This window comes from Pundamilia nyererei, unplaced genomic scaffold (assembly GCF_000239375.1).
Source record: "Pundamilia nyererei isolate P.nyererei 1_Seehausen unplaced genomic scaffold, PunNye1.0 scaffold00064, whole genome shotgun sequence".
Taxonomy (NCBI): Eukaryota; Metazoa; Chordata; class Actinopteri; order Cichliformes; family Cichlidae; genus Pundamilia; species Pundamilia nyererei.
This window is the reverse complement of record NW_005187465.1, coordinates 592,963-618,131: the sequence shown is the minus strand read 5'-3', so window position 1 is coordinate 618,131 and position 25,169 is coordinate 592,963. Positions and strand designations below refer to the sequence as shown.

The 25,169-nt window shown below is 37.5% G+C and overlaps 1 protein-coding gene across 6 annotated transcripts in view; it reads right to left on the bottom strand.

Annotated features, from left to right (window-relative positions):
- The window catches only part of LOC102216033 (ryanodine receptor 1-like), a 55,491-nt gene that overhangs the window by 8,342 nt on the left and 21,980 nt on the right, over positions 1-25,169 (bottom strand). The window contains exons 60-96 of one of the 6 annotated variants that reach the window (XM_013911462.1): positions 24,641-24,756; positions 24,482-24,549; positions 24,269-24,390; positions 24,076-24,125; positions 23,828-23,888; positions 23,611-23,737; positions 23,415-23,526; positions 23,034-23,115; positions 22,818-22,948; positions 22,406-22,726; positions 22,077-22,317; positions 21,847-21,934; positions 21,666-21,758; positions 21,209-21,223; positions 17,881-18,051; positions 17,714-17,773; positions 17,470-17,604; positions 16,401-16,513; positions 16,099-16,195; positions 15,910-16,019; positions 15,746-15,797; positions 15,548-15,640; positions 12,621-12,720; positions 12,470-12,549; positions 12,302-12,378; positions 12,138-12,211; positions 11,361-11,378; positions 8,213-8,293; positions 8,027-8,115; positions 7,677-7,805; positions 7,491-7,595; positions 3,230-3,311; positions 1,813-3,134; positions 1,624-1,706; positions 1,157-1,316; positions 977-1,063; positions 590-862 (exon numbers count right to left, since the gene is read on the bottom strand). In XM_013911462.1, the coding sequence (XP_013766916.1) occupies positions 590-862; positions 977-1,063; positions 1,157-1,316; positions 1,624-1,706; positions 1,813-3,134; positions 3,230-3,311; positions 7,491-7,595; positions 7,677-7,805; positions 8,027-8,115; positions 8,213-8,293; positions 11,361-11,378; positions 12,138-12,211; positions 12,302-12,378; positions 12,470-12,549; positions 12,621-12,720; positions 15,548-15,640; positions 15,746-15,797; positions 15,910-16,019; positions 16,099-16,195; positions 16,401-16,513; positions 17,470-17,604; positions 17,714-17,773; positions 17,881-18,051; positions 21,209-21,223; positions 21,666-21,758; positions 21,847-21,934; positions 22,077-22,317; positions 22,406-22,726; positions 22,818-22,948; positions 23,034-23,115; positions 23,415-23,526; positions 23,611-23,737; positions 23,828-23,888; positions 24,076-24,125; positions 24,269-24,390; positions 24,482-24,549; positions 24,641-24,756 (5,218 nt within the window). Of the gene's footprint in view, positions 1-589; positions 863-976; positions 1,064-1,156; positions 1,317-1,623; positions 1,707-1,812; positions 3,135-3,229; positions 3,312-5,207; positions 5,214-7,490; positions 7,596-7,676; positions 7,806-8,026; positions 8,116-8,212; positions 8,294-11,360; positions 11,379-12,137; positions 12,212-12,301; positions 12,379-12,469; positions 12,550-12,620; positions 12,721-15,547; positions 15,641-15,745; positions 15,798-15,909; positions 16,020-16,098; positions 16,196-16,400; positions 16,514-17,469; positions 17,605-17,713; positions 17,774-17,880; positions 18,052-21,208; positions 21,224-21,665; positions 21,759-21,846; positions 21,935-22,076; positions 22,318-22,405; positions 22,727-22,817; positions 22,949-23,033; positions 23,116-23,414; positions 23,527-23,610; positions 23,738-23,827; positions 23,889-24,075; positions 24,126-24,268; positions 24,391-24,481; positions 24,550-24,640; positions 24,757-25,169 lie in introns of all 6 variants that reach the window. The other 5 variants (XM_013911463.1, XM_013911464.1, XM_013911466.1 and 2 more) reach the window with 5 other exon arrangements.

The window sequence follows — 25,169 nt, the reverse complement described above, 5'->3', positions numbered from 1 at the left end:
GTTTTGCAAACTCAGTGAGTGGTTTTGCTATAAGTCTGAATAGTTTTACAGATTGTGCTACAGGAATCACAGTTAGGGTTTAAGCATTCAGAAAAAACTGTAAACTGTTTGAATTGTCTCAGCTGAAAATAAATGTTGTATTTCATTTGGAAATTGGATCCCAAAGTCTGTAGGAAGAATGCAGAGGCACAGAAACCAGTATTGTGTGAAGTCCAGTGTAGCTTCTGCCATCTATGATGATTTGGGGTACCATGATATTTGCTGGTGTTTTTGGTGGTTGGTCCACTGTGTTTCATCTAGTCCAAAGTCAATTTAGGCATCTAGAAATTTTTGGAGTAATTCATGTTTCCATCTGCTAACAAGCTTTATGAAGACACTGATTTCCAACACCTAACACCTATCCATAGTACCAGAAGTACCAGGGTTTTCTGATAATGTTATGGATTGGCTACCCAATGCTGTCCTGACCTTCCTGTTAGGAGGAAGATGAGAAACACCTGAACCAAAAATACAGATGAGAGGAAGGCAACTATCAGAGCAACCTGGGCTTCAAAAAAGACGTCAGCCTACCGACGTGTGTCCAGCCTACCTTCAGGCAGTTGTAGCCAATGATACAGATGAATGAAATGACTGTGTGAAGGATCGCAAGAAAGGACAAAGTAGGCTGCATGTATCCAGTGCTCTCCTCTAAATAGTAATAAATTGGAACATCTTCCTCATCTTCATCTCCTCCACCATTAATTCCAGATCCTTCAAGCTCTTCGCCTGAGCCTTCAAACAACGCAGACCCTTCAAACAGCCCACTTCCCTCAGATAGTCCAGAGCCTTCCATCTCTTCACCCTCAGGCGGGCTGTCCGACACCTAAGAGTTGACAGGGTAAAATGATCAAAGAACAGACAGTAGCCACATTAAACAGACTCATCCCAGTTTCCAGGCAAAAAAGGGATAGATTAAATTAAAGATATTTCTTTTTACCTTATAGAAAAGAAGAATGAAGTTCAGGGCAAATGCGAGGAACAGAGCCAAAAAACGCAGGTTGTAGAAGTTTCTGGAAAGATAGTTCTATAAAAGACAGATAAATATTCTTCAACTGATCAATCACTTGATACTGACATTAAAATTGCACAACAAAATCACTTTTGACACAAATACTACCATAAATTTATTCCTTTGGGTTTCCAGCTCAGTCCAGATTTGAAAACCTCCATCCTTTTTCAGCTTCTTTTCTTTTTTGGCTGCTGATTTCTTTGGTTTTTCTGGTTCTACTTCTTCTTTGCTCTCACATTCTTTCTCTGTTTTCTCTCCAGTTTCAGCACTAAAAAATAAACAGTCTTGAGTTAATGTCATATCAATTCATTCCATCAATTTAAAAATCATGGTGCACTAAAACTTCCATGATCTTTTTCTTAGCTCGGGAAGTTGCTTCAATGCAATGAAAACCAACCCTTTTAATAAAAATGTGCATTCAGATAATCATTAACCTCAAACTGTTCAAAGTTGTTTTTTGTAATCCTCCTGGATTGTCCTGGCTAAAAGGTATAACCTGATTTAGAGCCATGGAAGGGAGAGGGAAATGCTTGAAGCACATTAGTATAGACACAACACCAACTAAAGAGTCTTACTCAGCCTTTTCAGGCTCCGTAGGAGGTTCTTCTACAGGAGGAGGTTCTGGTGGTTTCTGACTAGCATCAGTCTCTTCTGGTGCCTGTAGAAAAAAGAATCTACTGCACAAGACCTGATGTTTTCTATCCACATTTTTGGTAGATGTATAATCACAAACGACTGATAGAGAAGACCAAGTTACTCCTTACCATTTTTCTCTTTGTTATGGGAGTTCCTTCAGGAGTTGGAGGTTCAACTGGTGCCTCCACACCCATATCTCCAAGTCCACCTGGAGCATCCATTCCTGGTATCCTCCCACCCTCTTTTTCTTGGGTATCCTCCTCTTCTTCCTCTCCACTCCCAGTCTCACCAGTATCTGTTACACCTCCAGTGTCCTGTTCCTCCCCTGTCCTTGGCTCCCCTGGTCCATCGCCATGCACATCGTCCTGGGTGGGATCTGGCATGCTGGCTAAAATCTCAGTGACTGTGATATTTTTGGCTCCCTCTACCAAGCCACCTCCAAACAATGTTTGCCAGATGATCATAAAGATACCTTTGCATACATTGTAAATGAAGTGTAGTATACTCATCAGTATGGTCCAGAAAAAAGTGGACAAGGCCACTACAATCTCCTTGAAGGTCATCTTTCTCACTCTACGATACTGTCTGCGAAGGTTGCGGAAGGTGAAAATGCCGAGGAAGCTTAACATGCTGTTTATAAAATCTACAAAGGCAGAGGTTGATTCATGTGGACCTTCCCTTCCATTATTATCCTCATCTCCTCCTCCGTTTCCTTCCCCACCTCCTCCACCCTCACCTCCTCCTTCTTCCCCTTCATCTTCTTCTTCCCCCTTTTCCTCTTCCTCCTGCTCTGAAATTTGTGAGGCTATATTCATCTCAAAGATGGTGTCTTCACAGAAGTTGACAAACATCTCCATCTTCTCTGATTCGCCACCCTCATTGACGACATCAAAGATGAACTGCCGTTTGGACTCTCTTACTTGAGGCATCTCCCACTGTCTGCGGTTAACCTCACTGATTTCAAAGTAGATGCGTTCAATCTTTCTACTGGCTCCCATTATTTCAATTCGCCCCAAGAACGGACGGAAGTAGTTCAGCACACTCTCTGCTTGTCCCAGGAAGTTCTGTAGCCTGGTGTCATGAGGGACGTGCTCAGACAGATTGGTGAGCAGCACGGCAATGTTGAAGCCAATGTCTTTGGCGGGTTCCTGGAAGCGACTGGCAAACTCTTCATAATTGATCATGTCATTTTCATCTGCTTCTGAGCAGGACAAAAGAAACTGAATCTCAGAGGGGGAGTACTGCTTTTGACTGTCCATCGCCTTCTGGAAGTCCTTCTTTGAGATCAACCCTCGAGGGTCTGTCACATAATCACGGAAAGCATCTGAAGCCACGATATCTTTCAGTTTGAGGAACATGTCAAAGAACTTGAGTATCATCTCCACATTGCTGGAGGACTCTACCAACATGTCGACCATCTGGCGAGCGATTGTACCATTTACCACATTTCCTGAATAAATACAAAGCAGAATTTGAAAAAACCTGAAACTGGAAAAGGATAAAAAGATGAAAACTGACATAAAAGTGATGAGAAAGTTATTTTACCCTCCAATAAAGACAGCAACATAACAACCATATCTTTCTGTAGGTCAAGAAGCTCCTTCAGCAGACCAATCTGGCTGGAGTCCTGTGACCATGAAAGAAGAACAAGACCTTACAGTAATGACAACAATACTGTCTTGAAACATTAGAGGTTTACATAAAGACACAGTCTTTGGTAAAGTTGAAAGCACAAGTTATACTGTAAGTGTCAGGAACCCAAAACCTTGTTATGATAAGAAGTGGACATTCAAAATACTGTGTGTTGTATACAATCACATTCATAACAAAGGAGGATGTTAATGAACCAAATCGTCATGCTGAGAGAATTTATCAAAACGTAACAATGGTTTTTAAAGATGCCATAATGTGAACATTTTTTCCCCATTTTTGTGATAAAACAGTGCTTAAATCTCATGTACCCCTTTGTGAATATTACATTTCTATGACAGTGAGCATTAGAAGTTAAAGCAGAAGCTTGTGTGTAAATGTAGAGTTAGGTCCATAATTTACTGGACAAAGATACCATTTTTGTAGTTTTGCCTCTGTGTACCACCCCAGAGAATTACCATTTTTATACACAGCTTCTCAGATACTCAAAAGTAATAGAACTAAGGAATATAATTTAACATTTAACGATTGATTATGATACCTGGATTAAAATAATTTACAGACAATGACTCTGTTGCACTGTTCTTGAGTGTAACTAGTGGTAACACTTGTAAACTCTCTGTATTTACATTCAATAAGGCATCTCTTGATTGCAGAGCTTAGGAGTAATGCACTGACTGTGAGTGTTCTTGATTGGGTTAGATGTTGTAAAGTTGTTTTTCTTCATCAATAAGGAAATGCTATCATCATTCACATCAGTTGTCTTTTGTGGTCTCTCAGGCCTTTTGGTGTTGCTGAGCTCGCCACTGCATTCCTTCTTTGTAGGTTTGTACCAGATTTGATTTGGATTTGTCCTAAAGGATTATGTTATTTCTCTGATATGTTTATTTTTTTTACCCTAATGATGATTTTACTTTGATTCAAATCACTTTGAATCAACTTCAGATATCATATCTCCTACATTTGTCATGGAATAGGGAAGGACCAAACCTCACCTGGCCATAAAACTGCTTGTCAGGTAATTATCCAGTACATTTTGAGACAAAGTCGGGACTGTGTAATTCGTCAAGAGGTAAATCCAAATTGTTGTAAAACCCAGTGAATTAAAGCTGAAAGCCAGTTTGATTTAAACTGCACTATGGTGGTGCACAGAGGAAAAACTACAAAAAAATTCATAGATATATAGTTATTTTAAATCGAAGCAACACACAAGCCACAGCTCAACACACTGTAAATGAAAAAAGAAAAAAAAAGTTAAAAAATTGTAATTTCTGTTAAATGTGTGCACACGAAGTAGATGTCACATTAAAGTGTATATACAAAGACAAAATAATTTCATATTAAAGTGTATACTCCAACAGTTGAGGTTAAAAGTCAGGCCCTCCCTCAGGAAGTTTTGTAGTCACCTGCTTCTTTGTCACAAACTGCCTAAGTATAAACTATGTTTATTTTTTAATTATAAGGCCGTTACTTTAAAACTCATGGTGCTAACATAATTCTGAAAATCGCTTTATAGGGTAAAAACTAAAAACAAAAAGACTATTGCAGTGTCTGAAAATATACCGTTTGCTGTTCATGAGGCCTAATGTGCTACAGAAAGGTTTAGTTCACTGTATAGTGTACTGAAAAAAATAAAATAAAATCTGATATATATATCAAACTGTTTTTCTATTTTCTTAAATGACTCAACGTGCTAGTATGTCAGTTTTGTTTGGAAATACACTGTAATCAGCATTGAGTAAATACTGACTCTTACTGAGTTCTGTTTAAAGCAGGTGGATATAAAACAGCCTGATAAGAGAAACCAACACTGAATAAATGAAAAACTAGTAAACACAATACTGCATTAATAAATAAAAAAGTAGATACATACTTTACCCTGCATTGACCATGTGGAAGACAATTTCAATAATAATAAATTATTCAGGTGTTAAACAAAATACACTCACATATGTTTTTTTTACATTTTGCGTGTGTGCTTTCTTTCATTTGACAGCAAAACAATGCACACGTTTGATGTAGACTTTGAAACACAATGATAAATGTAAAACAGAGAAGCTGACTGTGAGACTATCAGCTGAAGAGCAAAAGCACATGGTAAGGTAATTTGTTTTAGGTGCGTAATATCTGTTAAAATATGCTGGGAACTTACAGATCAAGCATGGATCATCTCTTAATCTGGCCACATGTTTAAAAAGATTATGCATGCAAAAGCTATCAATGATAAATGTTATTAGCCTCAGTTATCTGCAGAGGATTAATGCACTAAACAGAATGGAAATGTCTACATATGTAAATATTTTTGACCTTTTGTTTATAGCACTAGCATCACAAATAGCTTTGTGGATTTTAAAAATCATCCAATCAGAAAACGCTTTAACACTGTGTATCGTTATAATAATTCAAAGCAACACAGAAAAAAAATCATGCTCGTTATTATATAAAATTTCATTTAAAACTCCTGGTGCTAAACATACCTCTGGCAATAAACAATAGTTTGCTATTTATGTGGTCAAGTATAGATAAGAATTTTTGTTTGGTGTGAGATTTTTGATACTCAACAGTTTTCAGCCTCCTTCATAAACCACACAGGTTTGGACCAGAGGCCTGCCTGTACTCCATTGCTCCTAAGCACTGAAGCACTAATACATGACATAACCCGATACATTTTTAAATGCAGAGCTGCTTAAGGACCCAAAGATCTTCACCACACGACTGGTTTTCAGCTTTGTCTCTAGTGTACAGAGATGTCTTTGGATTCTCTAAAACTTTTAATGCCGTTATTTTCTGTTGATGATGAAATCACCAAATTTAACACACTATTTACACACCAACTATTTCACTGACTGTTGAACGTTTCTCTAACTTATTAAAGTCTGAAAGACTTAAGGAACTCTCTCTGTAAAGCATTTCTTTTCCTTTGTCGGACAACATATAAATTCAATAAATCATATTATAGATACATTTTTTAAATCATAGTATTTGATTTACAGTTCCCTTTTTCCCATGTTTTGAACAGTAGTCCAACTTTTTAGTACTTAATTCATAAATAAGTAACTGACCTTTAAGTTCATTTTAAAGTATAACTATGTGGTATAGTTTTAAATTAAAATAGTAAATCATATAGAATCAACTGGGCAAGTCTTATTATTAAATCTCTTAATGTGTATTATATTTAATGCTGATGAACTCTATTTTTTACACCAGGCAATTCACAACAGGAAAAAGTGCAGGTAGTCAAATAACAATGATCTCCCAGAAAGGGAAACCATTGTCACGGAGAGCCTGCATAAATAATACCATAACCCTGAAATGTAAGCAGTCACATGAAACTCACAAAATTATAATTTAATCTTTTACACTAATACTTAGGCAACATGTCAAAATATGACCAAAATGACCAATCAAATACATAATGAAATAAAATAAATTTTTAAGAAATTAGAAATTGTAATATTTTCTGTAATATTGAGGTGTACTGTAAGGTGCTTCTGTCAATTGTTTCACAGAAAAGTTTATGTGTTTACTGTCGGGTTTATAACAACAGAGCTTTTTCATGTGCAATAAAGGAAAGAACCGTTGTAAGGTATAAAACCAGGGGAGGTACTTCAAAAAGATTTTTTTGATACCACGTCTACACTGAGTACCAACGTTTAACATACTATACAAACAGAATCAGTGTAAAGCAAAAGCTTTTTTTTTTTGTAAAGCTGAAGCTTGATTTGGATTTATGCAGAAAATCTACGTCCTAACTTAGGTAGTAACCAGGAACTCATATTTATCCCTACACTGCAACCTTCCACGCCATTTAACTCGTTGTAGTATGCATCCAGCAGACGTGTAGCTACATTTCTTGAAAGGCGCACGTCAGGTTAGGCAGAAAGTTGTGGCGTAGGGTTAAAATGCGGTTGCATTTTATGGCATAAGTTACAGCATAGATGTGATGCAGAAGTATAATTCACATGTAATGGGCATCACACCTTTTATGTTTACCACTGACTTTCTTTCATGGTCACTGAAAATAAAATGCAGCATGAGAGGTCAGGAGGTCAATTGATGATGTTACAGAACAGAGGCAACATTGTCTTCACCTCTACAGAGAAATAAATACATTTAATTTGGAATTAATTTGATTGATTGAATTATATGTATATACCTGTGCCAGCTTCATCATCATGTGGGCAAAGACATGAAGAAAGCCAACAATAGCATCCCACAGCCTGCTGTGGGCTAGGGACTGTTGGTTGCCATTGCATGGACCCTGAAATAAGAGACTATGTGTTATAGGCAAAACAGCAAAAGCATCCAATCTGTATAAAGGTCTGATCTGCTCCAGTGTTACCTGGATATATTCAGTTAGACTGTTGAAAATCTGTTTTGCCACTGTCATAGCTTTGGAGAAATTTTTTTTGCCTGGTTCATCGATGACATCCTTCCCAGAGTAATACCAGTAGAAGTCACTTATAGACTCCTTGAATGAAAAATACCGGTAAGGGGTCATTAGAGAAATTTTGATACCATACTGCAAACACACTTTAGAAGTAAAATTATTGCACAGTTTAAAATGCAATAATGTTTAAAAGAGAAACTCATTTTATGATATGTGTGGCTTCGCAATATCACAAGTCCCACCATAGCCTTAAAACCTTTATTTTCAATCTGTATATGGTGCACTAACTGCAGCCAGTGTACCTGGAGACGGAGAAGGTAGTCCACTGTACAGATGATGACATTGATGGTAGTTGTGCTGCCTGTTTGAGTCCGCAAGTAGTTCTGAAAATCTGCATTAAAATAGACATCATTTTGAATAAGAAGATATGTGCTTCATGAGTGTCTCAATTTATTGTTACTCTCATTTGACACATGAGTAATTCCCACCATTATTGTGACCTTCACAAAGCAACTGCAGGAAACGGAAGAGGTCACAGGTGAACTCATCATCTGACATCACTTTCTCATCTAAAAAGATGAGACAAATGAATGAATCAAAGAGATACATTCGAGCTAAATCAGATTACACGTAACGGTAAAAAAGTCTAACAACTTATCTGAGTATAAGAAATGTGAGGATAATAACTAAAATTCATTACTGAACTTACCATCATGAATACAAGGATTTTAGTATCAGGCACCTCAATAACCACCTCTGACTGAGTGCTGCTCGTTTCAATAAAATTAAGGCTGACTCTTTTTTTTTTTTTTTCAAATTCAACCCCATTTCCTAAAAAACGTGGGAAGTTTTTTAAAATGTCAGGAAAAAAGACCCTATTCTATTTAATTGGTTTACTTTACAAAACATATGAAATGTTGAAACTGAGATTTTTTTTCAAACATAATTTTTAGAGAAACCTTCAACTTAAGAAAACACCAGCAAATAGAAAAACAATGCAAAAGCACACAAAACACAATGGAAATTTAATAAAGCACAGTGGAAGTAGAAAAATACTGGTGGCCGTCAGTTCTACACCTCAGCGTACTAGCAGATACACGTGTGGTATCCATTTCAAAATCCTGTATCACATTGTTCTCGAGTTATCGGATTCACAAGATTTTCAGAAAACTTGACCTCTGACCTTATTGTCATTGTTTGTCTGTTAGGTAATTGCTTTGGTGTATTGTGAAGGGCAATGGGGATGGCCTTATCAATAGGAAAAGCTGTAAAATAAAAAGTTCTAAATCTACAAACTTCTTCATATTCTTAAAAGTTGTCCAGCGGGCCGAACTGGAGTCTTTGCTGGGCCAATTCTGGGCCCCAAGCCTTATGTTTGACACACCTGCCATAGCGAAATGTGTGCTTTGCTTGCTAGCCATTGGCTTGTCACCTTCACACTTCTGTGTATTTTGTGAGGTTTGTGCACTTTTGCAGCTTGTATGTGTGTTTTTTTTTTTAAATTTCCATTGCTTTTATATGCTTTTTCATCGTTTTTCTATTTAATGGTAATTTCTTAAGTTGTAGTGTGTTTGACCTCTCAGAGCCACCATACTTTTGGATGTCATGACTGTCAAAGCTTTGATAGAGTTTAGCAGAAATGTTTATCACAAGTAACAATGTTAACAGTTTGAGTTTGGGAACTGATAACATAAATAATTTTGCATCAGTTCAGGATCTCCTTCGATTGTCTATAAAACTTTTTCTTCTTTTTTCATAACATGCTTTCACTGAAGTGCACCCGACTCTAAAACTGAAACTGAAAAGGAACATCTAGAAAACACTGTGTCTAGTTGGCAGCATTGGCTGCTTCAAATTTGTAAATATTGTTCCATGTTAGAGCTGAGGCTTTGTAATGTGGAAAATCATTGGTTTCCACGTTCCCTATTGTACCCCCCCAAACCCTAACAGATGCTGGCTTTATAATTTTGTGCTGAAACAAGCCAGATGGTTGTTCTCCTCTTTAGCCTAGAGGACTCTGCTTCCTCAGCTCCAAAAATAGTTTCTAATTTTCACTCGATAGATCGAGGACAGTTTTTAACTAAACTCCATATTAAGGCCATCTTAAATGTTTGTTTTATTGGGGGGTTTTAAACATGGTTGGGCTATAACTAGCATTTGTAGGTTCAGTTCACTGACAACTGTTTTCAGAAATGCTTCTGAGCCCTTGCAGTGACTTTCATTACATAATCACGCCTGCTATTAAAGCAGTGTTGTGTAATCCATTGTCACCAGAGGGACTGAAGATCACGTCCATTCAATCACAGTTTTGACCCTTGTGAACAGAGTTTTGTGGAGAGTTGCGAGTTTCAATGCTTTCCCTTGTGTTCTCGGGATGCTTCAAATCTTTGAATAACATTAAGTACTGCAGATGATAAAATCTTTTTCTGATAAAATTCTTTCAGTTTTGAACCATATCTCCATTTTCTTTAAGTTTCTTTAGTGATATCATGCATCTTTTTCAGCTGTTTATTGTTGTATCCCAACTTTTTAATTTATTTATTGCTAAAATAAGCTTCACAATGAGGATTTTAAAAAAAAAGAATACAATTTCTCAGTTCCAAAATTTGATTGCACTCCTTTTGTTTCAGTGTTTAACAATATTATACACACTGTCCCAATTTTTTTTGGAAACAGGGTTTTAATATAAATCAAAGAAATACAAATGACTGCGGTTTGACAAAGTCTGACATACAAGCACATGTCAGGCACCATACACGAGGCCATCAGCATCACATGCATACACTGAATTTAAAGAGAAAAAAAAAACAAAAAAACTGAGACAGTGACAAACATTTGGTCACAACATGTATAAACTGAGACAATGATATAGGACTCTTGTACAGACAGAAACAAAGCAATAAAGTGAAATGTTAGCAGCAGTCAGAGGTGAACCCACGATATTACTTGATTTATTAATTTTCTCTTTTCTTTTCAATTTCCCGTTCACCGCTGGCTACATGAAACAAGCACACAAACGCAGAATCATGCAGGATATACAAGCTTCTAACGTAAATGTCAGAGAGGTTGGGGTTTTGTCCAACAAAAGGCTGAAGGGAATCCAGTGCATGATAGAGTACATCCGAGAAACCACACATTTCTTGTCACATGAAACTTAATTCGAAGGAGATATGTATTTGGATGTGCCACATTTATTCATAAATGTGCCGCAAATTGAAAAAAAATAACAATCGAGGAGACTTTAGTTCAATATAGTTTCGTTTATAGCATCTTTTGTGGCCATGTTTCAAGATAGGAATAGCCTCTTTATAAGTCATGTGATTAAGAAATGTGCGAGAAGGTATTAGGGTTGAGAAATGAGGAACTCTATCACTATTCATAACAAATATCGTTCATGAAGGTTTCATTCCCCGTTTGAATAGTAGTTCATGGGCAGAAAAGACCGGATTCCATCCGAGGCTTTTTGGAATGAACAAGACACGTGAGGAAGGGTGCGAGCTGTGAGCATGAAAGATGGAGAGGCATCCAATCCTCTCTTCAATGTTAGAAAGAGAAATGAGGGAGCAAAAAAGGACAGGGGAGTGAAAGAGGAGCAGCAGTAGGACAGAGAGGCAGATGGACAGAAACATGATTTACCCCGATCTAGGTTCAAGTCTGAGGGCCATGAAAGGAGGGACAAGGGAGAGGTGGCAGTGATCGTGGGGAAGGGAGAGAGGATCAGTGTGTTGACAACAGAAGAGGACTAAGAGATGAGGAGGGGGAGATTAACAACATTCCATGGCAAATTCATTCAGCTAGAACTTTAAATTAACCTCCAGAATTAGATGACAAAGGTAGGTGACAAAACTACTAAACATACAGAGGAAAACATTTGAACCAATTTAAGTTAAATCATGAATATGTAATTCTTTAACAGTTATCCAAGGGTTAATAATACTTTATGTTAGGGAACTAATCACTCAATAAATGAAAATTTGTACTGTAATGGCACAGATGGATTTAAACAAAGATGAATTAATAGATGCTTAAAATGTCTTAAATCTGATCATTCATGTGATAAAATGAGCAATGGCATGAATTGGTACTCACTTATTCTTCAGTTGAATTACAGAAAGTGATTTCTCTTGACCTTTCAAAACTCCTTTGAGTCTTTTTTACTTTGCTATTGTGGTTTACACAGGAAAAGAGTCTAAAGTATATGCATTTGATTCCTCCAGTGTCTTTTTACTACTCAAAGCGTATATTACTGTGTAATGCGATGGTATAACAGCAGTATTAACACCAACACCATAATCTGCATTTATAAATGATTCTGATCATTGACTATATAACAGCAGCTGCAGTGTAACAGCTTTTCTGCTGTATCTTCAATGTGAAAAGGTGATGCTTAAGAAAAACAGCATGAAGACTTACTGGTGCCTTCCTCTGAAACCATGCCCAGCCCCTCTGCCTTGTTCTGCCTCTCAAAGGCATTTAGATCCAGGACACTGCACAGAATATAAAGCTTTTTTTCCCCCTGTTTACTATTAAAAATTATAAACCACATTTACACTTTTGTTGAATATTTGAAAACTGACCAGCAAGTCTGCATCAATGCCTGGACACTCAAAAAGAAGCCCACATCCTTCTTGTCCTTTAAGTACTCCAGCATTTTCTGTCAACAAATAAGGGTAATTCAATAAAGGGTCTTCTTTAGAGGTATCTCCTAATTTATAATTACATGTGTTTATATTAAAAAGGCATACCCGCTGAACCTCACTGTTCCCACCGTTAAGGATAGAAATACCCAGCTTGAGGGTTGTAGACACCATTGGGCCCGTTTCACCTGCAGGAAACAGGAAGCCATGAACACAATGCGGGTAAACAAAGCTGACCAAAGATAAGGATAAAGACTACCTTTGCAGGCACTGATCATTTGCAGGACCATTTCTGCAGCGCCACGATTATGCAGTCTAGACTGCTGGTACAAGAGTCTTTGTTTCTCCATTTCTTTTTCCTGCGGTCAACACAAACATTATGAGGATTTGCTACCATTATATGTCACAGAGAGAAGGTAAAACGATAGGATGGACTATAGAATCAAATTACAAATATATATACAGTGCTGAACAAATCTCTTACACCCAATGTAGGATTTATGCCACAGCTGCTCTAACTGAACAGTATTATTAATTACCAAAATATTTTTATGTTTCTACAATGGTTAATCCACCAGTATGCACAAGCTCTTAAACTGAAATTACATTTTTAATACAAAATTACAATTATTGTTGTTTTCAATCTACTTTTTTTAAATGCATGTTTTTAAAGAAAAGCAGAAAGAATAGAAAATTGTTATTAGCATTTTTATTTTATTTTATTTTTTTACTAAGATGCCAAATTGTTATATTGCAGAATTGAAAAGAAAAAATCGTTTTACTGATTGACTGTCATTGTGATTAATATCTGACAGTTCAGTTTGTTTTTTGATTAATAAATGTCCACATAATATTTAGTTTTAAACAATTTTTTGACAGATTTTTAAAACATTTGTGTTATCTTTTTTGTGTGAGAGGTGCTAATAAATTTGTTAAGTGCTGTATATATTTGCTAAAAGTCGTAAAACAGTGGTTCATCAAAAAAAGTCCATTCTATCAATTAAGATTTACAATTTAATTTCACATTCACTTGCCTTTCACACAAATCCCTACCGCTTTAAATCATCATCACCAATCAGTTTAACAGTTTTTTTCACTCTATGTTTGTAGAAAAATGAATGTACCTCTAAAAGAAAATCTACATTAATCATTAACCTTTGTGAATTACCAATTAATTATTAATGTCCTTTCATGGATTTACAATAATTTTATCAAGATTCAGATTTTCAGTGTCAATTCAAAACCTGACTCTTGCACACATTCTCTCAATTCACTTCATTAGTCACAGGGTTGTTACACTACTTCTTCACGTTTGCTGGCTGGAGCAAGCGTTAGACTACAGGAAACAGTTCCACTGGCTTAGCATTTCAGCCATGTAGATACCCAAAGTTTCTTAAATGCAGCGGTCCTGCAAAGAAGATACTTTGGATCAAAGCCTTTATTCCTCTGTATCAGAGATATTTCTTTGGCTTTCCATAGCAGTCTGTGCTTACTTTGAGAAATGACTTCAAATATTAATGCAAAATAAACATAACATTTTTCTTCAGCCCTTCTTCTTCTTCTCTCTTTTCTTCTTTAAATCTAAATGGCTTTCAATATTCATCTTTATTCATAACACTGAGCCAATCGCATATTAAATGCCATTTATGGAAAAGAAAAAGAGCAAATGAATATCTCTGAATCCAGAAGGCAAATTGACATTACTCTATCTATCAGCCACGTTATATATCAACTTGTATCATAGTGACCCTAAAACAACAACAACCACTGCTCCCAAGCCCCCCTCCCTCCCTCCCTTCTCCCAACCACCCTCCCCACTCCCAACCACCCTCCCCGCCACCCACGTATGCCTAGCCGAGCTCTACCCGCTATGTGTCGTGCAGGTGGACCTCAAACTTACCCTGCAGTCCCTGACTCTCTAGTGAAGCCTGACTGTGACTTGTGCACTATGTGAATTAAACTTTAAAGCTACGACTATGTGTACGTAGATACAGCTTTTAGTGTTGTATATTCTACACTGGCTTTCACTGTAGTCTGTCAGTATGCTATGTGAGTGGGGGAAGGGAACATTGAACACAAGCATTCAGTTAGCAAAGACTGGTGTTATGAAGCTGAGACCAATTAGATGGAACAATGAGGAAAGAGAGACGGAGAGAAACAAAACAGACAGCTATATAAACTGGGAGGAATGACAGTGTTATAAAATGAGTATATGTTTTTTTAATAGCCATTGGAATTTAAGTGGACTTTAACAGGATATCCAATGTAATTTTAGGTCCAGTTTCTGTATGTCTGACTCCCCAGTTTCATATAACACCTAACAAATGTTTTGGAAGGCATTTTTGAATATTATATACAATATTTTAGTAGTTTAAAGCAATGATACATAATGATGAAGCACAACATCAATGAGCAAACAAACACAGCTCACTGGAAGTATGTAATGGTTCAGTGGCAGTTTCTTCTAAGAGCACAATCAGCACTGGGGTATACAATGAACTACTGTGTCTGAGACGCTGTGCACAACTGGACGCAATGAATGTAGTAAAGCCTGCACAGAGCAGCTGCTACTGCCTGTCAATGTTTAAAAATAAATCCCAGCTAGCCTACTCTAATACTTTATAGAGTACCAGAAAATCAGAAAAAGCTACACTTTACTTCTTTACTTGATCTGAAATAGGAGGAATTGTTCATCAACCTGAGCTGATAATGATTTACAAATAGATTAATTAACATCATGATTGTTAATTTGAGTTACAGTTATTATTATTGTTGATGTTAATTTTACATTTATTAAATCTAATTAGATCCAATCCAGGCGCAATAAATAGTAAATGGTGCATGAAAGTGACTGTAGTCGAGTTGTTTTAAGTTGAAGCATAATAACATTTTGTTGCTGATGAATTTAGGGAGTATACAGTAATTTACACAACTAAAGCATACCTGGATTGGAGCTTTGAGTTTCTAAGTAAAGAAACTCAGAATGAATGAAGCTTAGCATACAAACAAAAGAAACAGCAGAGACAGAACATAAAGAAGCAACAAGACGATACGAGAGAGAGACACAGAGACAGAGAGAAAGAGAGATGTGGTTGTGAATAAATGCTCCAATGATGAGGTCACTCAATGCGTCGAGAGCTACCGCTCCAATGTGTTCCTGGTCCCCAGCCCCTGGCCGCCCATTACCAGTTCTGACTGTCGCACCTCAAAGGACATCTCATCCTCAGCATTTTCTCCCATTTCCTCTCCACCTTCTTCTTCCTCACCAATATGACAACTCTAAATACACAAAGAGGGGAGAATAAACATTTGTGTTTCAGAGTACACAATGCTGTAGTTCTTTGCAAACTTCAGCGCACTTCAACACCTTCTGTGATGACTTACCTTTGCCATAATATCAGCATATGCCATATAAAGATGATCAGTATCCAGTTTACTGAAATGACAGAAGTGCAGATCACAAATTAGAAATAACATGCTGATTTTTTTTTCCCACAGGTGCACCATGTCTCTGCATTTCACTGCTGTTGTATCAGTGAGGATCTAACCTCTTCTCTGTAAGAGCAGTACGACTAAAATGGAGAATTAGCTGATGAAGGGGATCTGGCTTTGTTTCCTTCTCCTCTTCCTCATCTCCCTCCTCTTGCTCCATTGCTTTCTGGGATGTTCAATAAAACAAAAGTGTGAGTAACGCTAAAAGGAAAACATCTGTAGATGAAACTACATATGGCACTCACAGATAAGTCGTCTATCATTCTGTCTTCAAATGAGAAGCCTTCAGGATGAAGCCAGTTGCGCCTGTATCCCTCAAGGAACATGTTTGAAGCTCTGTGCCTGAAAAGCCAAAACCAAAACAAAATAGACTAGATACAGTATAGTGCCTTGTGGTTGCATGCCTTCTCCAATCACTCAGATTTAGACCTGGGTCTTTTCAGATTCACAAACATAGAGACGACTTGGCTGGACTTAAAATGGATATTTATTGTATTTATACTTAGCTTTTTTTACATACATGGCTCCATAGCAGTTGCTTTTTTACCTTGGAATGTTATATAGTGGTGTCATCCTAAAGCAAGCGACCACAGCTCTGCGTCGTTGCTTGGACAACAGTTTGTGCCACACCATCTTCTTGGATTTAAACGGATGCTCCGTCTATCAGAAAAGACATGCACTTGTAAAGTGATCAAAAATTTTCTAATGGTATCTGACACTTCCAATTGATTTATATTAACAATATACTTTTTACTTTTTTCCATAACATAGAACTTTCTAAGGTATCTAACCTTATTCTGAGTCTGACAGAATCTTCTAACTTCTGACCAATGCTGCAGGGCAGGAATATACAACGCATTTCACATTGTGGACCGCATGCATCCCACTTTGATTTTAATTGGGCCAGATTGGTGATAATCCCTTTTCTCTCAGAACTTTAACTGCGTATTTAATCTCTGCAATATTGCAACAGAAGAAAATGAAAGAAATCTGTTAGCACAACTCGTTGGGTTTAAGTTGTAAGTAAGTAAAAGTCTGACACCTCTGGCCTAGACTGACCTGTAATTATAAAAGTTTTTTTTTAAGTTACAGAAAATGTCCCATTTTATTTATTTAACTTACTGTGGATGTAGTTAAAAACTGTAATTCCTATAGCAGATAATGGAAAAACTGGAACTTTTCTGTCATTTAATTGTTCATCTATTACTTCCTTATATTGGTGTAGTTTGTAGTCTTTGCCAGACCGGTTATGTCTGACACCCCCGCTACAGGAGGAGTAGCAATTCTTTTTACTTATGAAAGAATGGATGGAAACCCACAATGCCGTGCCATAAGCTTACCAGTATTTCACCCACATAAGCTAAAAACTACTGAGACTAGAAACATGTGAAATTGTTTCAAGTCTTATCCTTTCTTTTCTGTTAGGATGAGACTAGAAACATGTGAAATTGTTTCAAGTCTTATCCTTTCTTTTCTGTTAGGATATGCTGCCTCTGTTATCCCTGTATTCATATCTATGTAGTACATGCTGTGTAGGCATCTTTGTTGTGTGTATTTTTGAATATCTATATTTGAGACATAGTGCACCTGCTGCACTATAAATGACCAACACTCACCACTTCAAGGTGGTAGAGGACCGCAGAAACCTCCTGCACTCTCTTAACAACTTTCGGTGGGGCATCTGCATCTTCAGCCTTCCCTGCCATCTCCTTGTACAGCGCCATCTGCCAGCGCATGGATGGGTTGTCCACCTTTTCACAACATATGGATACAGAGTTTTCTGAAATATCTTGAGACTGATTATCTGTAGTTACAAATCTCATCCCTGCAGCTATTTTACTACCGGTTCTTTAAGTATACCTTGCCCTGTAGATGCAGGTTATTCTGCAGGAACTCTCTTACTTCTTCATCTGTGTCTCTCTGTAAAGTAAAACATTTTAGCGATTGTTTTCCTCCGTGTATATCATAATACAAATCATACTTCAGATGTTTACTAGAACAAAGTTCAAAATCAGAAAAAAAACTACCAAAGAGTATCGGATCTTGGCCAAGTTGATAAGCTCCTGATCAGCAGGAGAGCACATGTTTAGGCCTATGGGGAGCATCTTTTTCAAGGCAGCCACAATAAGTGAGGTCTGGACTGAGTAACGATCTCCCCGTTTCTTCTTCTTGGTACGCTCAGTATCTGAGCCTCCACCCTGTGAAAAGGACGATAAGGCAGAGAGCATAAACAATATCTAATAACGTGCCAGCAGTACAACAGCTCAGACAAGGACTGATAAGTTTGAATATTTATGTCCTGTTAGAATTGACACTAACTTAACAAACTGATTTAAAATACTGTCTTGAAAAATTACAAAATATTCTGAATATAAGCCTGAATAAAAATATATAAAATGATTGTGATGATACAGCCAATATTCTTTACAACTCGTGATGTGACTGTATTAATGCTAAATACTGAAAGTCATTCAACATTAGCACCAGCTGAGCAATACACAGTGCTGGAAATGTTTTCATTATGCACTGTAGGTCTCTCCAAGTACAAACACACTACTACATCTACTAATAATATAACTTAGAAACATGTTAGAGTCAACAATCGGCACTAAAAAGACAAGTGCCCATATTTAAAGGTCAGAATCCGGTTGTTCCCCAACTATAGTTGTTTTTTTTCTCTGAGCCCAGACTGGTAAGTAGAGGAGAGAGTGAAAATGTATAAGAAAGTGGGAGTATTGCTGCTTTTTGAAGGGGAGGCTGAAAAGAAATGGGTCTTAGAATAAAGTCAGTCAGTCATATTGCACTAACAACGTGCAAGAGAAAATATTTCATTCAAGTCACAATCCATTCAAAGTTCCATGAAAAGGACAGCTAAACAAAACAAACTCACTTTATACTGTAATTGTAAATGAGATTTTCTAGGAACTGTAGCCCTTGGTGAAAGCTCAAAATATTAGATGATGTTAAAGAACAAGATCCTCAGAGTTAGACTTATTAGTAGCATGCTGTTAAAATCACACATCTACAATTAAACAAACTAAAGGAAATGTCTCTTTCCTGTATTTGAGCTTATGCCCTGCTTCTGTGAGAGTTCAGTCCTTCTGTTAGCTGCTCTTTCTAGAGTCCTCCAAAATGTGCAAATGGATGCTATTGCATGAAGTATATAAATACCTTTCATAATATTAATATTTAGTCTATTACATATTTGCTCTAAGAATTCTACTTTACAGGGTATTTCTTTTAGAACCACAAAACTGAACTGTGTAGATGATTCATATTGATCCTACCCATATTATAGAATCTGTTTCTAGGAAGACCGGTATCATTGTGCTGGTGATTATTTATGTAAACCCTTATCTTGCCTTGTGAAAATAAACGATTGATTCAAAAGACTTGAGCCATCCTTCATTTCTTTCTATTTTACTTTCAAGATGACAGACTTTCTTGTAATTGGTCTGGAATAATAATTCTCTAATAATCATCTGAGGGTCGTCTAATTTTTTTGGGGGGGAGGGGGGCAGTGGGTGCTTTTTCACTTATTTTCAGAAAAACTGGTAGGCCTAAAAAAAAAAGCTATCTACTGTATAATAACACTGTGTAAATGTCATGTCCTTAAGAAATAGGAAGACATTCAGCGAAGAGCTGACACAGGACCTGAGAGATGCATTTTATCCTTCAGTTAATCAATCTATTGTATGTAGATGCATATGGAGGTCAGGAGAGAGGCACAACAGAGCCCAGATCTCAACATTATTGAAGCAATGTGGGATCATCTTGACAGAGAATGGAACAAAAAGGCAGCCAACATCCAAACAAGAGCTTTGAATGTCCTTCAAGAAGCCTGGAGAACTATTCCTGAAGACTAATTAAAGAAATGACAAAAAGTTTGCCTAAGAGAGTTCAGGCTGTGTTGAAGAATAAAGGTGGTCATGTCAAATATGGATTTTCAAGCTTGTTAGAATTGAGAGAATAGAACTTTTTTGCTCTATAAACTGTATTTCCATGTTTACACATACATTAATCACCTATTTTCCTAGCAAAATACATGGAACTGAGGGGTGGCTCGGGACTTTTGCATACATAAAAGCTTAAATCTTTTTATTAAAGGGGTTTTGCTGAGGCATCACGGTTAGACATTAAAGTGGTCCCAGATGACCAATTTTTTTCATTTTTAATGAAATAAAAAAAACCTCTAAGTGTAAGGTGTATGTTTGTTATGGTGAAGTCGTTTAGAGGATGCAAAGCGTTTTGGGGAATATTTTAGGAAATAAGTGTGAATTAATATGTTGGTTAGGTTCATGGTACTTTGAGCACTTTTAAAAAGAGAACCTAACAAATGTTTCAGTAAATCTGCTTCAGTAAACTTTTAGCGTCAAGCTGTGTGTTAGTGTGGGTACTAGGGAGCATAAAAGAAACTAAAACAATGATGTACCATGGCATTTTAAGGGAGGAGATAAGAAAGAGCACAGAGAAGACTAACACCATCCCCTAGTGGACAAAATGCTACATTACAAATACCTACAGCTAAACCATCTTCCATGAAGAGAAACAAAAGGCATACTAGAGGACTCCAACTCAGCTATGATCAAAAAAGAGCAAACTCAGTGACAGCATGATGGCACTGTGCTCCCACTTCCACTTTGATATTTGTGTAAAGCCCAGTGCCATGAGCTGAACTGTACAGCTGAGTACTTTCATCAAACGCCTCCAGACTCCCCCCCACACACACTGGCAGGACTGGGGAAAGCCCGCAGGTGGGGCCTGCCCATTAGTCCAGTGATCCTTTATGAGAACTATATGAGTATCTTTTCCCAGCTTCCCTTATGAACAATTCTGCACTAAAGTCTATGAAGAGATACAATATAAATGAATGATTTTGTGTAAGATATTGTACATTGTACTGACATTGTGTCAGTGTAGACTTAAATCTCAATATAATAAAGTTAATGCCAGTGTAAGTGTATCCAAACCAATCGATAATGAAATATATGGCTAAGACCTTGACTTTTAATTTATATAAATGACCAGATATGTGTAGTAATAAATTCACACCAGAGTTTTGCTTCATTGCTAAGAGGCTGCAAATCAAGACTTTGGAGAAACAACTACACATAGAGGCCCTTAGAGGTCAGTGGCAGTGAATTAATTCCACATCTCGCTGATTAAAATCTGCAGGATTTTTTTTGTGTGTTTCTGTGTACACAAGTTACGTGTGTTCACATGTGTTTGTGGATATGTAGTGAGTGTACTTTTGTGGATCAGATGTGCCAGTGTGCTGGAGAGGTTGATGAAAAGCTCCCCCAAAGTGAGGTGCCATGCGGTCAGCACAGCGGTCGTGCAAAAACAAAGTCTAACCTCTGTGTCCCCGCCCTGGAAACCCAGCCGCAACACGAAAGAAGAAAACAATGGACAGCCAAAGAGAGAATATCATTAACACAACTGCGAGCCTTCGCAAAGATCTGAATTAAAAATCAAATCTCAAAGAGGTTACAGCAGCTTTCACTATGTTTAAATAAGACCAAAAAACAAAAAATGGTGCGTAAGTGTGTTTTTGTATTAGACTGCTTCCCCGGCTTTCAAATAATTTTTTTTCCCTAAAGCTATTACCATTATGCTAAGAATAACAAAATGCTTATTAAATGACCAATTATAAGTGGCTGAAACTGGTTGGTAATGTCATGAAATCTTCAAATTATACCATAAAATATGGCCACGAGGGAAGGAAGACATACAGTTGTTAAACAATATGTCCTAAAGTTGCCTGATTTGACATGTGGTTTACACTAGCATGTGCTGCCTTTCACTAGCTCACCTTGCTCATTTTACTCTTGCTGTCAGCGGTGAGGAATGACATGTTATTGATCTCATTCATCACCACAAAGTTTTGTTCCTCTCGCTTGAAGTTCTGCAGGAGAGAAACAGAAGCATAATTATTGGATGGATTAAGTTTTTATAAACACTTGCAAACAAAAAGGCCAAGTGAACATACTCACATGAGATTTGGACCAGAAAATAAAGACCTCTCCAACCATTCGGAAGAGCTCTTCTGCATCTGGGTCAGGACATGTCAGCCACCTCGCTCTGTAGCAGATTAAATTATTATAAGGCTAAAATCTCTTTATCACAAGTTTTGATAATTAACAATATATAAAAAGATTTATATATTGCAATTTTGTCAATATGAGGCAGGATTCATAGCTTGGTGACTGTAACATTATTCTACCTGTTATTGTCCACATAGCGAATAAGTAGAGGGTAAAGGGCATACAAGTCTCTACAGAGGACAGCAAACTCATCACGTATAGTGCCATCTTCCTCATCTCCCTCTGATTTTCCCTCCATCCTTAAATGGTCCTCCTCAGCCACTACCTTTGATGTGCGTTTCTTTAGTTTCTCCATTGTTGGGATGAAGTGAGACTTGAGCATTTCTGGCTTTGCTCTGCTAACAATGGGCTGTGAAAACACTAGTGGAGAAAAGAACTCGTTTTAACAGCCTTGCAAAGGAAACCAAAAAAACACTGGCATGTGAGCAGAGTTTAAAACAGCTCCCACCAGCCAATCTCTTCATCCAGGAGGCTTCATCTATTCCCAGGTTGTTCACTACAATTTTCATGATGCTTCCTAGCAGCTGATTAAGTTGTTCTGACGTGACCTCGGTGCACAGTCGGCCCTCCATCTCAGGAAAATTTTCAGGTCCTCTCTCCCACCAGCGAATGAGGTAGTTACAAAGCATGGGTAAAGTAATTTCAATCACATGAGGCATCTCAGTGTAACGAGCCCCCGACTCTGCCAAGTCCCCAATCTCCTTCAGCAGAGGATCCAGCTCTGGGATGTCTGGACATAATTCCTGGACCTCATTGGGAAGGCCCAAGACTTTAATCCAGAAGAGAAATATTGAAAGATAATTCAAAAACAAGACTTTGCTAGATTTAAAAAAAAAGTGTGACAACAATATTGCACTCACTGGCTCTCTCTCTGGGAGTCTTTGTGGTGTACACAGAGAAAGCATTAAATTCATTTAGATGGGGTTCTAAGTAGGCCACCGGCATAGCTGCTGCAAGGTGTGCCAAACACTCTCCAAGAGCTGGCCTCTGCCTGTAAAGGTAAAAGGACGAGTGCAGCAAATGCTCCAAAATGATCAGTAGTAAATTACTTTACATCTTAAAAAATATGGAGTCACCTCTCAACATGTAGATTTTTCACTGTCCCCAGGGAGTAGATGCTGCACATGATCCGATAGCATGACATCTGCAGATCATCCACTGTATGCAAAAACACAGAGAGACAGAGAGTGTCAGAATTATTAATGAATAACAACGAGGATACAAAACACATGTCGAGACTGAATGTTCTCCCTTGGCCTGCGTGAGTTCTGTCTTAACTTCCTATCACTATCCAATAAAGACTTTAAAGTGGCTGTAGGTGAGTAGTTGTCTGTCTTTCTTTAGTAGTCCTGTGATAGACTGGCAACCTGTTCAGTATCACTTGAATTGGTCACTGGAATTGGATAAGTGGTTAAAAGAACAGATGGATGGAATATAAAGCATGAAGAAGCACTCACAGATGACATCATCTCCAAATTGGTGCTGAGCAATGTGATCAAACAGGGAGGTAAGTACTGGGAGCAGTGCAATGGTGGTGTAGTTGATGTTCTGAGAGACGCCTTTCACTTGCTGGAAAAAAGAGAAGCAGCATATGATTATGGACTTGGATATATGAGTTCTAATTTGTGAATGCCCATATTAAACATCATGTACCTGATTGCCTTTCGAAACTTTGCCCAATTTGAGATTTTCAACCATCTTCTCAATATCATCAGCAGCACTCTCAAAGAACGATCGTAGCCCTGCTTTAACAATCTCAGGTCCTGACTTCATTACCGTCCTAATGAGGCAAACACAAAAGGTAAAAGGAAAAACATGAAAAATAACTATAATACAGTTTTATAGTGTTATTAAGAAAAAACAAACAAACCTTGCATCCAGTGATCGAGCCAGAATGTGAAGACAGTTAACAATTGCTGGGGCATCCGTTCCTGCAAATATAGAAATAAATCCACATCATCAGCTACTGTATATCCATAAAAACATGGAGCAATGGCATTTAGGCTAACCCGGGTGACAGAATGGTGCATTGCAGCTCACAAAATACAGAAACACACATAAAAAGAGAAGAGAGAGAAAAGATTCAGAAAGAGTGGTGCTGCAAGTTTGCCATCTTACCAAAGAGAGAAACTCTGTGCCTCACCAAAGCAGACATTTTACAGAAGATACTACAAAGTGAAAGAAAGGAAAAGGAAGAAGAAGAAAACTCAAGAAGAAATCAAAAGCCCATAAAAGGAGAAACATAATATTTGAAAAAAAGATATACAAATATATATATTTCTGTGTCATATCTATAAAACAGAGACATCACCTTGCAATCATCTCCTTCTCCTTATTGGAAGAATGCCCGCCACTACCCAGGACTTTTGCAGGTGTAGACAGAAAGTAGAGGCAGTGATTTTTGAAATACTGGTTTATTAGAGGCATCAAGATCTGAGAGAGAGAATTCAGAGGGTTTTCCACATTTAGTACAGAAATAACAAGTACAAGTATTTTACATTTTACATTCACACAATAGTCTCACCTTGGCAAAGAATTTGATTTCCTGCTCATGGGGAGACTTTTCCACTCGTCCGCTGCTAACCACAGCCTCTGTAAAACAGATTGCAATATATAATAGCACGGACACAGTGGCAAAAATTGAATGTACACCACACTATTTTTCATCTTTGCCCCACAATACCAAGATGTGCGATGAACTCCTGTGCGATTTCCATCCATTTCAGCAGTTTCTGAAGGAAACCATACGCAAACCTCTTTTCAATGGATGATATGTCCGACTCCATGTCTTTAAGGCCTCTAAAGTCGGGGAGAGTTTATATCTCAAAAATTGATATATGATAACAATGAAAGACTTCCTGTTCAGAATTTGTGCCATAATAAAACACTATTTAAGGAGGCCGCAATAATGCCATGTCCATACTGGTCTCTTATAGTGAAAGAATTAATGCTCATAATCCTCATGCTCTTGGTCGTACATCATAATACAGTCAGGCTGTTATGCATCAGTTTATTTCAGTCAAGATGAAGCCTGTAATTAATGTTTGTTTTATGTTGAAAAGACAGAAGATCGAAGTCAGTGGTTAAACTTTTTCTGGTATGCCAAAGGATGTTCACGTGTCCTATCGATTATTTTTATCAATCTACACCAAAAAAAACCCACAAAGTTGAATTTTAGCAACAGCAATAGCAAACTCTTTGCTATTGCATGT